At 35.0% G+C, this 14,906-nt stretch overlaps 1 protein-coding gene across 1 annotated transcript in view; it reads left to right on the forward strand.

Moving 5' to 3' along the window:
• The first annotated feature begins 220 nt into the window (after positions 1–220).
• The window catches only part of si:ch211-236d3.4 (protein FAM107B), a 52,499-nt gene continuing 37,813 nt past the window's right edge, over positions 221–14,906 (forward strand). Inside the window, exon 1 of the mRNA XM_067387478.1 lies at positions 221–440. Within this exon, the coding sequence (XP_067243579.1) occupies positions 417–440 (24 nt within the window). The 5' untranslated portion in view covers positions 221–416. The remainder of the gene's footprint in view (positions 441–14,906) is intronic.

Genomic DNA, 14,906 nt, shown 5'->3' on the forward strand with positions numbered 1-14,906 from the left:
ATAAGTCCCGTAAGGAAAGCGGAGTAACAGGTGCCACGGATGGTCTGGTTTACTCTCTGACTCACGCTCAGTTTGATTCCAGTTTGTTTAAAGCTAAGAAACCCAAGATGACAAAATAGCTTCCTCAGCTTACAAGCTGCTCCTTTTTCTCAAGCCAAAGAATGTCAGAGAGACTTAGTCATTTTAATCTAACCCAACTAGTCACTTTTGCCAGACTACCCCACTGCTGAGGTGCCAGGCAGAGCGAGAGGGCTTTTCTGTCTGCACCCCCTCCCTTCCTCCTTCCCTCCCTTGGTGGAGCCGAAGTGGACACGGATCAAATCGAGGAGAGGAGTAGAGTTTGGAATCACGAGGAAATCTCTGAAATCTGGGCCTAGTGGACAGACAGCAACCTCAACCCACTCCAAAGTCTCAGCATGGGGGCGTCCTATGGCAAAAAAGTAAGTATTGCTTTGTAATTGTTGTTAATCAGTTTAGATAACTGAGGTACTGGTGAGTGGATGACACAGGCCATGGCTTGTTTCGAACACTTGATGTGTATTAAGGGAGTCTCTTATGGTTTGTTTAAATAAAAATCATCACCAAGCATTCAAGGCACTGCTATTGTGTCTTTATTTATATTGAGCAATTGTAATATCTAAAGTAATGCCTTTTATTTATTATTTATTTAATTAAATTTAGTCTTCTAAAAGATATACTTAATTGTGAGTGCTGATTTTAGAGTTATTTTGTTATAGAAGTCAACATTCATGATAATGCTTTGATATTTTCAAATGAACACTTGTTTAAAAAGTCTAAATGATGATCATTTATTGCATTATATGCATTTGGTAAATGCTGTTGACATTGCATAGTAGTTTTTTGGCCCGATATAAAACGGAATTGCTCTCATTTCCACGAGTTTCGGATTAACTCGAGAGCCCATTGTTGGTGTTTTGAATGTTTGGGTCATTTCCAGTGAAGTTTTGGAGTAGAAACACTGACAAATATTTGAGTTATGGGGAGTGCTGCATTCTGGGAAGGTGTGGATGGAGGGTGTGGTGGTGACTGAAGTTGACTCATTGCTCAGTGCTGCAAGTGACAGCTGACAGCTGCTGTAGAGAAGGTCACTAGAGGATTATAGGATATAAGAGCCTCTTCTGCGTACCTATGTCTGAGTCATTTGACTGTACAATCATGTGTCAGATTTATTAGGGTGAAGAGTCACAGGCAGAATTAAATAAATATTGATACATTTCACAGATAAGGGACTGCGCTGTATTAAATAGGCATGTAGCTAAATGTTTTGTAAATTAACAGATTACTGAACAATGTTGAGAATAAAGTCATTAAATTACGAGAAAAAAGTCATTAAATTACAAGAACAAATTTGTTAAATTATGAAAAAAATGTGGTTGAAAAATGAAGATAAAATGTTGAGAATAAACTCATTAAATTACGAGAATAAACTCATTAAATTTCAAGAAAAAAGTTGAGATAAAATGTAGCGAATAAACTCGTTAAATTACGAGAAAAAAATCATTAAATTTAAATTTTCTCGTAATTTAATGAGTTTATTCTTAACATTTTATTTTGACTTTTCTTGAAATTTAACGAGTTTTTTCTCGTAATTTAACGAGTTTATTCTCAACATTTTATCTCGACTTTTTTCTTGAAATTTAACGTGTTTTTTCTCGTAATTTAACGAGTTTATTCTCAACATTTTATTTTGACTTTTTTCTTGGAATTTAACAAGTTTCTTCTCGTAATTTAATGAGTTTATTCTTAACATTTTATTTTGACTTTTTTCTTGAAATTTAACAAGTTTTTTCTCGTAATTTAACGAGTTTATTCTCAACATTTTATCTCGACTTTTTTCTTGAAATTTAAAGAGTTTTTTCTCGTAATTTAACGAGTTTGTTCTCAACATTTTATTTCGACTTTTTTCTTGAAATTTAACAAGTTTTTTCTCGAAATTTAACAACTTTAATCTCAAGAAGGTTTTATTTTTTTTTTTTATTGCTTGGCCCTAATCCTACTTATCATATGCTTTTTATGTATAGAATTGTTTTTGCCCATGTTGCAGCCCCAGACTTTCAGTCTTAAATGATTAAAAAAGGCATCATGAAATATTAATTATTAAATGTTTAAAATGATGATGTGAAATATGAAAATTGAGATGAAATATGAAGAATATGACGTGTGGAAAAAAAACAAACAAAGAAAAGACTTTGTGAAAAAATGTTGTGCATTTAGGTTACATAAAAATGCTAGCTATGAAGTTAGCCTTAGCATGGGGTGGAGATTTTAAAATATAAAAATGTAATTTGTATATTTCATATATGTATGAAAATACATAATATGAGGTGGAAATGACACTGTGATGAATGTGTTTATAACTTTCATAATAATAACAATACTAATCATAAACTGTCAATAAACTGACAGATTCAGAGTGACAGAAGTGTTTCAAAAAGTTTATACTTTAAAAGAAACTAAGAGCCCGTCCACATGGAGACACGTATCGTATCGGCGTTTGCGTTTTGCCTAGATGGATCCGGCATTTTGGGAACCTGCTATTTTTTTAAACCGGGTCCCAGAGTGGATAAATCTAAAAAAAGACACCCTTGCGCTTTTGTGTGTACAGCCAATCCGTACATTTTTTTAAACGATGTCATCACCTCACGTCTCGACCCCACGACTCACATGCTTCAAGGAAGCATTCCACTCCACTTTTTGACATGCACTCATGAACTTCCCTGAGCACTCCCTGCTGCCATTTTGAAGTGCGTTCAACTTTGTGAAGTGAAACGGGAAGTTTATATGGATAGACCCTCGCTCCCTCGATTTTGACCGAGGGAGTGAGTCTACATCATATGTAGGCTTCAGGCAGCTCCATATCCCACAATGCAGTACAATTGTGACATCACCGCATATCATGTTTAATTTACCCCAACACAAACAACTCTATGATATATGAATTATTTTTTAAATATTTAAAACAAACATACATGCATATAGAATGCTGAATTAAACAATTTTATAAGAAAAAAAAAATGAATTAATAATCAACTCCATAGCGGATTCCAAGTGGTCAAGGGCTTAGGACATTCCAGTTCAGCCCAGTAGTGGGCGCTCATGCATTGTAAGCAATGACGTACATCCGAGTCAACGAGATTGAGTGAAGTTAGCAAGGGAAGGGCATAAAAAAATGAACTGGAACGCAGCCCAAGTCTTCTTCTCTAGTGTATCTCTGTGGCAGAATTACAGCACCACACACTGGTCTGGCATGTACACTACATCGTTTTGCGTCCGTTTCAGTGGTTTTGTGTGTACGCAGATATTTCTTGAGATGACGCCGTTTAGAACGAGGGGGAAAAAAAGGTCAGCTCTGGCTTTGTGTGGATGTGGCTTAAAGGTATGCTGATTTACTTGCAAGACACACTACCAGAAATCAGCCAATAATAGTTTCGGAATAAACATGTAAATTCCTCTCAGGTCAAGGAAAGTCCCACATGCAAATTGATGCCAGACCAATTCAGCATCCCATAATCACTCAAAATATTGAATTAACTCTCACACACAACCATCTCATTCTGTTCAGCCAGCATTGTGGATCATACAGCCTGTCCTTCAAAACTTACAGTATATCGGACATAAGACAAGAATGATGGCCCCCCTTGAGCAAATTGTTGTTTTGATAGTCCAGCAGTTATTGGAATGTGAGTTCTTCAGTAATGTCTAAGGTGCAGCAGAGAAACCAGTGCTCAGTGAGAGCTGAAAATGTCAGCTTGTCAGAGCTGTAATTTCACCCTCTCTGCCAGCTTCCGGGCCACTTGGCATGAGCTGAATACCTCGACAGGACCTCGCAGCTATAGACCCTCGCATTACAAGACCCCTTTTTCCCTTTTTCAAATAAGCTGTTGAACTGAAGCTTAACTGTAAGAGTGATCATGCAAATGTTTGCGATTATTAATATAACCTAATGCAGCGACATGCTCTGTTTTGTTGTGTCTGGTTAACTCAGTTGATTTAATTAAAACTTTGTTCTGTGTTCATCCTGTTACAAGCTTTATTCCACTGGAGCGTGTATCTCTGCTGTGGCATTTCATGCATGGGTGAAATGAGACGCACCTGCACAAAGCTCACTCCGTCACGAGTGAATATGGAATGATTGGGAAACTGGTTGTAATCCAAGCTAATGAAATCTCTGCTTCCCCGGCCACACTAATAGCACTAGTATTTCTGCCGTATAGGCCCTACTCTGCAAATTTATGAGTATTTATGCATGGAAAATCTGGTTACCCATTTCATTTTCCAAAATGTGCAGTATTCAACAAAGAACACTCCAGAGCATTCCAGTGCAATGACTTGCTATTTATTTGGAACAATGAAATATTTTCTAAGATTAAAATGATTAAAGCCCAAGGAACATTGTAATTCTATAGGGAAGTCCACACCAACTATAATGACAATGACACAGAGGAACGATATAGTTGCAATAACTTTCAGAATGTCTTTTCTCATGGCTGATGTACAATAAAAATATTGACAACTAATGAGAATCCCCTCGACTTTAAAAGAGCTTGAGCATTTAAAGCGGCAGACGACATAACTGCAGAGCGCACTTAAAATAAACACTTACATTGGTGTGCATTTGTAGTTATTGTTCTTGATGTGAACGGGCCTTTATTCTAAATTGCACACTGTTATTGTATATCGAGCATTATGCAGTAAACAGCATACTCGGTTTCATTCCAAACATAGCTTCTGTTCTGGCATTGTACGTGCTTTGGGTGGAAACTATTTAGGAACAATAAAGCTCAAGCTGATCTTGGATGAGCATCTCTGCTCCTAAATTATAATGAGTAACAACAAAGCTGGTCTAGGATCAGGATTAATAAGGCTACATCAGCCAACTCCTGAGCAGAGCACTTGCATGTGATTGCCCTACTGCTAAATGGGATGTCAAGTTGTGCTAATGCCTCCTGTGCCAGAGACCTACTGAGGAAGATTAGACCAATCAGACAAAATCCTTTCTAAATGATCCAACAGTCAAGCTAAAAATAATTACACGCTCTGGGAAGGAATTTAACTCTGAAAGATCAGGTTTTGATGACGCCAACACATTGACAGTTCCTGATTTATATAAAAGTTGTCAAAGAGACAGCACAAATGTCTAATATGTTCAAAGCTTTATTTCCATTTTTGTTTTTTAATCAATGGACTGAGTAGCCTTAAGGCAGGAACACACCAAATCGACGCTCGACACCCGACGGCCAAGTAGCACGTCCGTTCTGCGCCTGCGTAAGATGCCTTTCCGTACCAGCGGGTGGCAGTAGCTGAACAGCCAATCAGAATGATCAGATGGCCCGGCGGACTGACAAGCTCCACAGTACTGAGCACAGTGTGCGGTCGTCGAAGTAGAGTGTGTAAAGAGCGATTCAAAAACAAGACGAGTAAACTCAGAAGCATGCTTCTCAATCATTTTTGATTCCTGTTCTCTTGGTGTATCTTCTGATCTATGTTGCAATGCACTATTTTTCTTCTCCGATCCTGCCCAACGAATGTCCCGTTGATGACACAATGTCTGTTAAAGAACATAGAAAAAAATTGTACTGTACATGTGTCGAACTCGATCATCCGTAGGCATCTGTTGTTTAGTATACTGTGCGTCCGGGTGCGGAAAGTGAAGTACTCCCGAGGCTTCGGCCGACGAACAAAACTGCCCGACAGCCGACTGTCGGCTTGGTGTGTTACTGCCTTTATATTTTAAAGGGTGCACAAAATATTGATTTATTTATATTTATTTATTTATTAGTCATCTGTGATATTAGACTACATACTGACATCTAGTGGTGTGGATGAAGCATCACGCAAAAAAACGTTAATCCAAGTTTTCAGTTTCCACAATGACAGCCGTATTGATTCATTTATTCCACAATTAAAAGTGACAGTCACCATGATGAGGCAACCAGCATTATGTAATACTTATATGACTGGTCTTTGAATCTTACTTAGTGCATCTTTAAGTTACACTGGGTTGATTTTATAATTAACTAGTTTTAATTAACTATATAAAGAGTATATTATATTATATACATTAATATTAGCTGTTTTAATGTAATATTAATTTGATCACATTTGTGTTTTAACAGTCTGAACATCTGTGAGTCATTCCACGAAACCGGTATGATTTGGACTTACACATTTTTAGATTTTTTACCAAAATGTATTACTTTTCTGAACACCCCACAAACATTAATGACATATTTAACTTCCAGAAAAACATATTTTCCCATCTCAGGCATCAAATCCCTATTATTATTGGTCATTATTTTAAGTTATGGACACTATGGGAGCTCTCTGAATATTATTATAAAATGTATTTGTGATAAAATCAACATTTTCCTATTAATCAGATGTCCCTCACACTAATTCAGTAAGTGCAAATATAAAAGTTACATAAAATCTCACAATTTTGCTATACTAAAGCCTGAAATGGGCACTTTTTGTGACAGCAACCTCATTATTTTTTATCAAAGGCTTAACTTCAGAATTTGAACTAAAATCAGTATTCTTATGATTGCTCTGAACATTACTATGGAAGAGGATTAGGGCCAAGCAATAATACAAAAATAAAACCATCTCGAGATTAAAGTTGTTAAATTTCGAGAAAAAAGTCCAAATAAAATGTTGAGAATAAACTCACTAAAGTACGAGAAAAAAATGTGTTAAATTTCAAGAAAAAGGTCAAGATAAAATGTTGAAAATAAACTCAATAAATTACGAGAAAAAAATGTGTTAAATTTCAAGAAAAAGGTCAAGATAAAATGTTGAAAATAAACTCAATAAATTACGAGAAAAAAATGTGTTAAATTTCGAGAAAAAAGTCGAGATAAAATGTTGAGAATAAAGTCATCAAATTACGAGAAAAAAGTTGTTAAATTATGAGAACAAATTCGTTAAATTATTAAATTAAACAAGTTTTTTCTCGTAATTTAACGAGTTTATTCTCAACATTTTATTTTGACTTTTTTCTCGAAATTTAAAGAGTTTTTTCTCAAAATTTAACAACTTTAATCTCGAGATGGTTTTATTTTTTTATTATTGCTTGGCACTAATCCTCTTCTGTACATTTCAGACATAATTTTAAACTTTAAATAACTTTTTCATAAACTTAACAAAAAACAATAATAATAAAAATGTAGGTGTGATGGGGTTGACTGTGACGGGATTTTTTGCCCAAATTGGCCACTGCTCTAAATGTAGTAAATAAATGAATAATGTTGAAATAACAAAGATCATTTTCACAAGAAATAGTTTTCTATCTTTAATTGATGTAACGGGGTTGAGTCGCTAAGCTTGACCAACACAATTTCACAACATAATTTAGTTATAACTATTATTAAAGAAGGAGGTATCTTGCCTGTGTCTGCTCACAATGTTGTTCAGAAGACTTCTATGATGTCACTTCCTTTTAATGATGTCACATAAGTATCAGTTGATTATTTTTATAGGGGGAGAATGGTTTGAGTAACGGGGTTGAGGGGTTACTGAGGTATGGAACTAAATGATGTGATTTTAATGAATAATCATGAATTTACTTAGAAAGATACATTACCAGCAAAAAAGCACAGATGGATATTTATGGGAATAGCAAAATGAAAGGACTTTTATTATTCATATCCCAAGTAAGGCCTTGAGGGACATGACAAAATAGGTGGTGTCAACTGAAAAAAATAAATAAATAATTTCTAAAATGAAGATAAAATGTATGTCATGTTTTTAAACATTATTAAAGAAGACATTTCCATTAATACAAAAAGCTTTTAAAAATATATTTTGGTGACCCAGTAGATAAAATACACTGAAAAAGGTCAGAGGGACTCAAATCATACCAGTTTCGTGGAATGACTCCTGTATTGATTTTGTTATTAAAAAATAAAAAATAAAAAGATGAAACCTAAATACTGAACTAAAACCTGAATTTATACAAATCTACAGTTAAGCAGCTTCTGGTTGGCTGATGTCAGACGGTGAATGTGTATGAGAAAAAGTGGGTCAGATTCAAAGTAAGATGGGTCCAGACACCAGAATGTATAAGGACCCTGGAGACAAGTAACTGAACCTGTCCGTAGTGTACAACAAATGAGTCTCTGATCAATGGACTTTACACAGGACTCTTAAAGCAGAAATCCCTTTCTCTTTCTCTTTCTCTCTCTCTCTCACTGTCTCTCTCTTTCAGCATTAGCACGGGTCTCATTTCACTCCATTAAGAAAAAAGAAAAAAAACTCTGAAATAAGAAACAACACTTTAATTTGAAGGCTAAATTGTGGTGTGCAGGCAGAGATAGAGGTTAATCTGAGACTCTGGAATGTTGAAGTTACAAAATGACTGCTTGGATGTTTCACTTTAGATTAGATAGTTGTTTCAGTAAATTAGTCTTAGTTTTCCTTAGCTTTAGGTTATGTAAAATTAAAATAATTTTAAATACCTTCTTTCTGCTTTATGTTCTTGAAAATGATGTAAGAACGAATAACCAAAAATTTCAACATAAAACTCAGTCAAATGATTGAATTTATACAAATACGAAATAGTGAGGAAAAAGGTTCACCACCCAATATAAATCCTGAGAATTCTTGTCATTCTATTAAACCAGAGGAATTCAGTGGGTCACAGGAACTGGAAGTGGCTTCATTTTAAATAATCAGAAGGGAAAATTACATACATGGCTTCTGATCTGATGATTGAAAAGACCCATGAATAAGCACAGAAAACCAAGGAGCAAGATACCTAAATAAGTAAATAAAATAAATTAAAAAACTAATCAGTTTATGAACAGTGTGGCACACTGTTTACATAACATATGAAATACTGCAGAATGTCAACAGCAATATATGGTTTATAAGCATGGATTTATGAATAGAACTTAGCATACGATCTTCATGACTTTTTATTGTGGTCAAAATTATTTTTTGAATTCTATAAGACATCAAAATTGTTGTGACCATCTAAATCTGTACTGATAAGGAGCATGTGTGCCTGCAAGTAAATAATTCCAGCCTACAAATCAATTTTCTCTTTCATTATTTTTGGTTTTACCTTTAATAACACTAATGTTTTCCTCCCACGCAGTTTACTACAGGCCTTAAACACAAACGTAAACGTGCAAATGAAGCCTAGATATTAACAACAACTTGTATGTTTGCATGAGAAAAACTGGGTTTCAAATATTGTTTGTGAAAGGATATTTTTCTTATTTAGTAGAAACAAATCGCTTATTCTATGGAAATCATGCAGTTGACCCACAGCTGTTGATGCAGGATTGCATGCATTGCAAGTTAATGAATAAAACTCATTAATTGTCTTTACTGAAAAATCCCCAGAGCTTTGTAACTGAAACAATGAGAGCTTAAAAAGCACAGCTGCAAGTGACTGATTTGTCCGGCTTTGGCACATGAAACAAGATATGTGTTGTATAAAAATATATGATGACATTTGACGCAGTTCAGGTTATATTTATAACTGTTTTTACAACATTTTTAACAGGTACAGCAGTGAATGAATCCGTTTGGGTCATGATATTCAGTAAACTGAGAATGTGTGGATATGTACTGCTCTATTTGTAGTACTGTATTCCCCACCAGGTGGCACAATCGCTCCAAATGTTAAAATGCCTTTTGAGTATTATCAGCATATTACATTCAGGAAACAGACATCTTAATTGTTTTTGAAAACTGTGTCTGTAAAACAATTTTGAGAAACAACAACATAAGGCAAATATCTTACAACTCAAAAAACTTAAAGGTAGATGTATAAGGTAAAAAAAAAAAACTTATACATTTTGTTCAGTTGAGTACTTAAAATATCCCAAATGTTTCCAACTATTTGTAAATAGTGAGAAAATTGCTATTTTAACCAAGGCTACGGGACATGTGAGGAGTCGCCTGTCAATTGCGTCATACCCGCGTTACCCCTCGGTTTCCGGTTTTATTTTGTAGAAACCATGGAAACATCAAAGACGCTTTAATATATTACTGTTTGGATACATTTATAGACAGAAAAATAATCATTATTATATGGCTCAACACATTTAGTCTTATTTATTAAAATAAATCTAATTTTCTTGATTTTTTTGCGAGTACCATGCTTTACCACGCCTCAGAGGAAAACACTATTTTGTGAAGAAGCTAACATAGCATAATCAGATGCAGTTTTATTTTTTGTAACAGTAAAACAGAATTTTCTATATCATACAATACGTTTTAAAATTAATTGCATGCCATTTATCAACACAAGCCATCCAGCATTTATTAATGATATTCTAAAATCGATCTAGCGCACTGCAGTGTGCAACAAGTGTCTCACAGCAGCCGCCGAGCGAATGCACAGAGTAGCATTATAACATCATAATTTTCAACACAGTAATATATGTATCTAATATGATAAACAGAGCTGTGTTACCTCGTACGCTTGACCAGAAAAGCAGAAATGACTGCGTCATAATAAAAGTTCCGAGCTGCATTCGTCTCTCATTTATAATCGCTCCAGCGGCAACACTCAGTCCTGCTCTGCTTCATATACTACAATAATCTCATCCATGAACATGATTTCTGCCTGAGTCTTATACCGATTCTTTTCCATCGGCTGTGAGGTGATGACCACATGTCCCAAGATTCCGTGCTCAAACTTGGTGTCATCATGCTACGCCTTTGTTTTGAATAATTCACCTCTAGCGGACGAAAAACTGCATACCACACCTTTAACTTCTCAATATTTCAAGAAATTAAATCCTATCTAAGTTGTATTCTTATTTAAAAACTACGGAAGAGGATTAGGGCCAAGCAATAATAAAAAATTAAAACCATCTCAAGATTAAAGTTGTTAAATTTCGAGAAAAAAATAGTAAAATTTCGAGAAAAAAACTCGGTACATTTTGAGAGAAAAGTCAAAATAAAATGTTGAGAATAAACTTATTAAATTATATGAGAAATTTTGTTAAATTTCAAGAAAAAAGTCGAGATAAAATGTTGAGAATAAAGTCATAATTTAATGAGTTTATTCTCAATATTTTATCTCGATTTTTTTTTCTCGAAATTTAATACGTTTTTTTCTTGTAATTTAACAAGTTTATTCTCAACATTTTATCTCGACTTTTTTCTCGAAATTTAATGACATTTTTCTCATAATTTAATGAATTTGTTCTCGATATTTAACTTCTTTCTTCTTGTAATTTAATGACTTTATTCTCAACATTTTATCTCGACTTTTTTTTTCGAAAATTAACGAGTTTTTTTCTTGTAATTTAACGAGTTTATTCTCAACATTTTATTTCGACTTTTTTTCTCGAAATTTAACTAGTTTTTTCTCTCAATTTAACGAGTTTTTTCTCATAATTTAATGAGTTTATTCTCAACATTTTATTTCGACTTTTTTTCTCTAAATTTAACGAGTTTATTCTCGAAATTTAACAACTTTACTCTCGAGATGGTTTTATTTTTTTATTATTGCTTGGCCCTAATCCTCTTCCGTAAAAAAACCCTGCAGACAGCATAAAGTATATTTTAGGCTCTGTCTCCTACAGAATGATGTTAAACATCACTGGTGCTTATTTTACAAATGTACAAATATATTAACACGCCTTATGATCAAGTGAGAGAAATGCATTTAATTTGTGAGTTGTCTAAAAGTGTAGTTGACTGCAGAGTTGTCTGTCAGAGTATTTGACTATCTTAAAGGGACAGTTCACCCAAAAATGAAAATTCTGTCATCATTTACTCACCCTCAATTTGTTCCAATCCTGTATGAATTCCTTTCTTCTGCTGAACACATAATAAGATATTTTGAAGAATATGGTTAAGCAAAGAGTTCATGGACCACATTGACTTCCATTGCATGAAAAAAAAAAAAAACTTATTTTTTCTTCTTTAATGTTTAATCAATTTAATGTTTATTCAACCACAACCCATTGGACAGCTGGTTTGGAGAATGGATGGATGGATGGATGGATGGATGGATGGATGGATGGATGGATGGATGGATGGATGGATGGATGGATGGATGGATGGATGGATGGATGAGTGTTTATTCATTAATTTATTTTATTTATTTGCTTAATTTATACTGGAAGGGAAGAATTTAAAGATGTAAATTCTCTAAAATTCTTTAAAGGTTTTAACTTGTTTATAGTATAACAACAGTCATAACTGATAGCCTGCTGAAGCGCAGCACCCTAAAGCCCCCTCTAAGAAGTTACATCTCTAAATTCACCCCCTTTTAGGCACAGTCAAACACACAAAAAAAAAAATAATAATAATAAATAATAATAATATATATATATATATATATATATATATATATATATATATATATATATATATATATATATATATATATATATATATATTATTTCAAAAAAAAAAATGTACTTGAACAATTGAACAAGTCTGTTGTTGGACTAGTACAGATATGTTCTCTATAAATTGAGTGGCATTTGAAGTTGTGATGAATAAAATTCCCACATTACAGTTAAAAAAACCCACTTGTTCAGAACATGCATGTGCATTAGCTGGACAAGCCTGAAAAATACTTGACTTGTTTGGGATGTAGATTTTTGCTTTATAGTACCAGCTTGGGGACATGTTGGTTTGCACAACATATGCTAGCTGCGCACGCACTTGACTATTCACATGTACAAGTGTTTAATAGAATGGCTCCAAGCAGTCCAAGATTTATCACCATTTCCACTTACTTTCATCTCAACAGGAAACCAGAAGATGGACTGTGATCTTGTGTAGTTTACCAGGGCTTAGCTGCCATTAAACACATAATGACCATTAGGGGAATGGAAAATGTTTAACTGTGTAAGGAAAGAAGCCTTTAGGGGTCTCTAAATGTCTGTTTTATTGGAACATTTAGATTCATATTCAGGCCCAGGCAGTGGATCAGGACCATGGGAATCTGCAGAACGGTGTCACGTGTAACGAATAGGATGATAAACTATTAAACAATATTTTATCGTACATAAAATCATTCCTTATCTGCCTTTGTCTGGGTGCCGGAGCAGGTCCCTGCAGAAGACTGGAGCGTTGATCCGTGCCCATGTTCTCTAGTAGGTTCCGTGGATAATTAGCAGGCTGCCTCTCCCCTCCGTGGCCTCCGCTAATTGTTTGTGTTGTCTAGGAAACCTGAGAACCCTCAGCTTGAAACCAGAGCAGCAAAGCAGGGCCAAAATCTATTAAAAACACCCTTTTTGTTTGTGTCTTATGCGTGAGGATGCAATATCACTTTGCAGTATATGGGTACAGAGACATGTTCTGAACAGCGTAAATAAAACATGAGAGATCAGAACGGGCCACAAGCGGAAAGGTCAAACGATCACTTCGGCCAGTAACTGGACACTACAAGTGAGGCGTTGTGGCATTCAGCCCATCTTGGAGGACAATGGTGCATTCTAGAGGAGGTCACGCTTGGCTCTCCTCAAGGTTTAGTGATGCCAGATTGCTTTGGCTGTGGCCTATATTCTGTCCCTTGTGATAGACGAGAGGATAACTTTGATTTCAGAGAGGTTGATGGATTCTACATTAGGCTACTACATTATACTGCACTAGATGAAACTATAGTACTGTATCATAATACACTTCATTATGCCATCCTTGTAAAAAAAAAAAAAAAAAAGTCCCATTATATTTATGGTGAAAAAAAAGGCAGATAGATAGTTGCTAGAGATTTTCCAGAATCTATATGGTTTCTGACTTCATGGGATGGCACTGGTGCCTGTATATTTACAATTTAGAAAAAGAGAGTGCTATAATTTACAAAGGGAAATTTGAGCTAAGTCCAGCAGACAGATTTATCTAAACAAACACAACAAGGGTAAATTCAGGAAGAAACAGAATATTCCAGACACAAGCTAAACCAGAACTGAAACAAAAATGCATGTAACAGAGACAAAGAACGTGGGAAATAGGTGAAAAAAAGGAACAGGTGAAAGTGAAACTAAGGAAATAAGGCCTTGTAGGCGTTTCTCAATGTCAAGGATACTTCCTTGGCAGGACTGGTCCTTCCAAGTCACTTCCTTCAGCTAGGCTAGGCGAGGCTCTTCTTTAGCATTCGGAGAACACGTAAATGGAACAGACTAGCAAGTGCACGTCATTGCGTCATTACCCCCCGGTAAACAGCCGCTTTTCTACACGGAGACGTATGAACGCCTCCGTTTGTTCCTTGGTCCCTGTTAAAAAAGACGAGAAAGCTATGAATTACGCTGTGAATGGTATAATGGTATAATATTAACGTTAAATTACTCTGGACAACTTAAAGTTATTTGTAAAAGAAGCCGGTGACTGCAACCAAGCTAACAATTGCTAACAACATTTTTTTAAACATTTTTGAACAAGATTTCTAAGCTGCGCGCATAGGATTGTGGGTGATTTGAGAGCGTGAAGGCTACACATATGCATCCTTTCCTGTGTATGGGATATTTTTCGAACGAAGGACTCAGTCCTTGTTTGAAATTTCAAGGATCCTCGACATTGGAACAGTCCTTTGATGATGTAGCATCCTCGAAATTCTGGCTTCCGAGGATCCTTCCTTGACATTGAGAAACGTCTCATGTGTAGCCTTCACGCTCTTCGTGCTCTAAAATCACCCACAGTACTATGCACGCAGCTGTGCAATCTTGTTCAAAAAAAAAAAAAAAAAAAAAGTCGGACGTTAGCGGGCAATATGCTTTCAAATGTATATTTACGTTACCAAACATTTGTTATAACTGCAGTAAATATGTCAGATAAATAAAGTTTAACGTTTAAATGCCAGTACAAATTACTACCGTATTGATATTATAAATTATACAAATACAAATTAAGTTATTGATGGCTAACTGAACCGGACCGTCATTTAACAATTGGCTTGGTTGCAGTCACCG

Source organism: Chanodichthys erythropterus, chromosome 6 (assembly GCF_024489055.1).
Source record: "Chanodichthys erythropterus isolate Z2021 chromosome 6, ASM2448905v1, whole genome shotgun sequence".
Classification (NCBI taxonomy): domain Eukaryota; kingdom Metazoa; phylum Chordata; class Actinopteri; order Cypriniformes; family Xenocyprididae; genus Chanodichthys; species Chanodichthys erythropterus.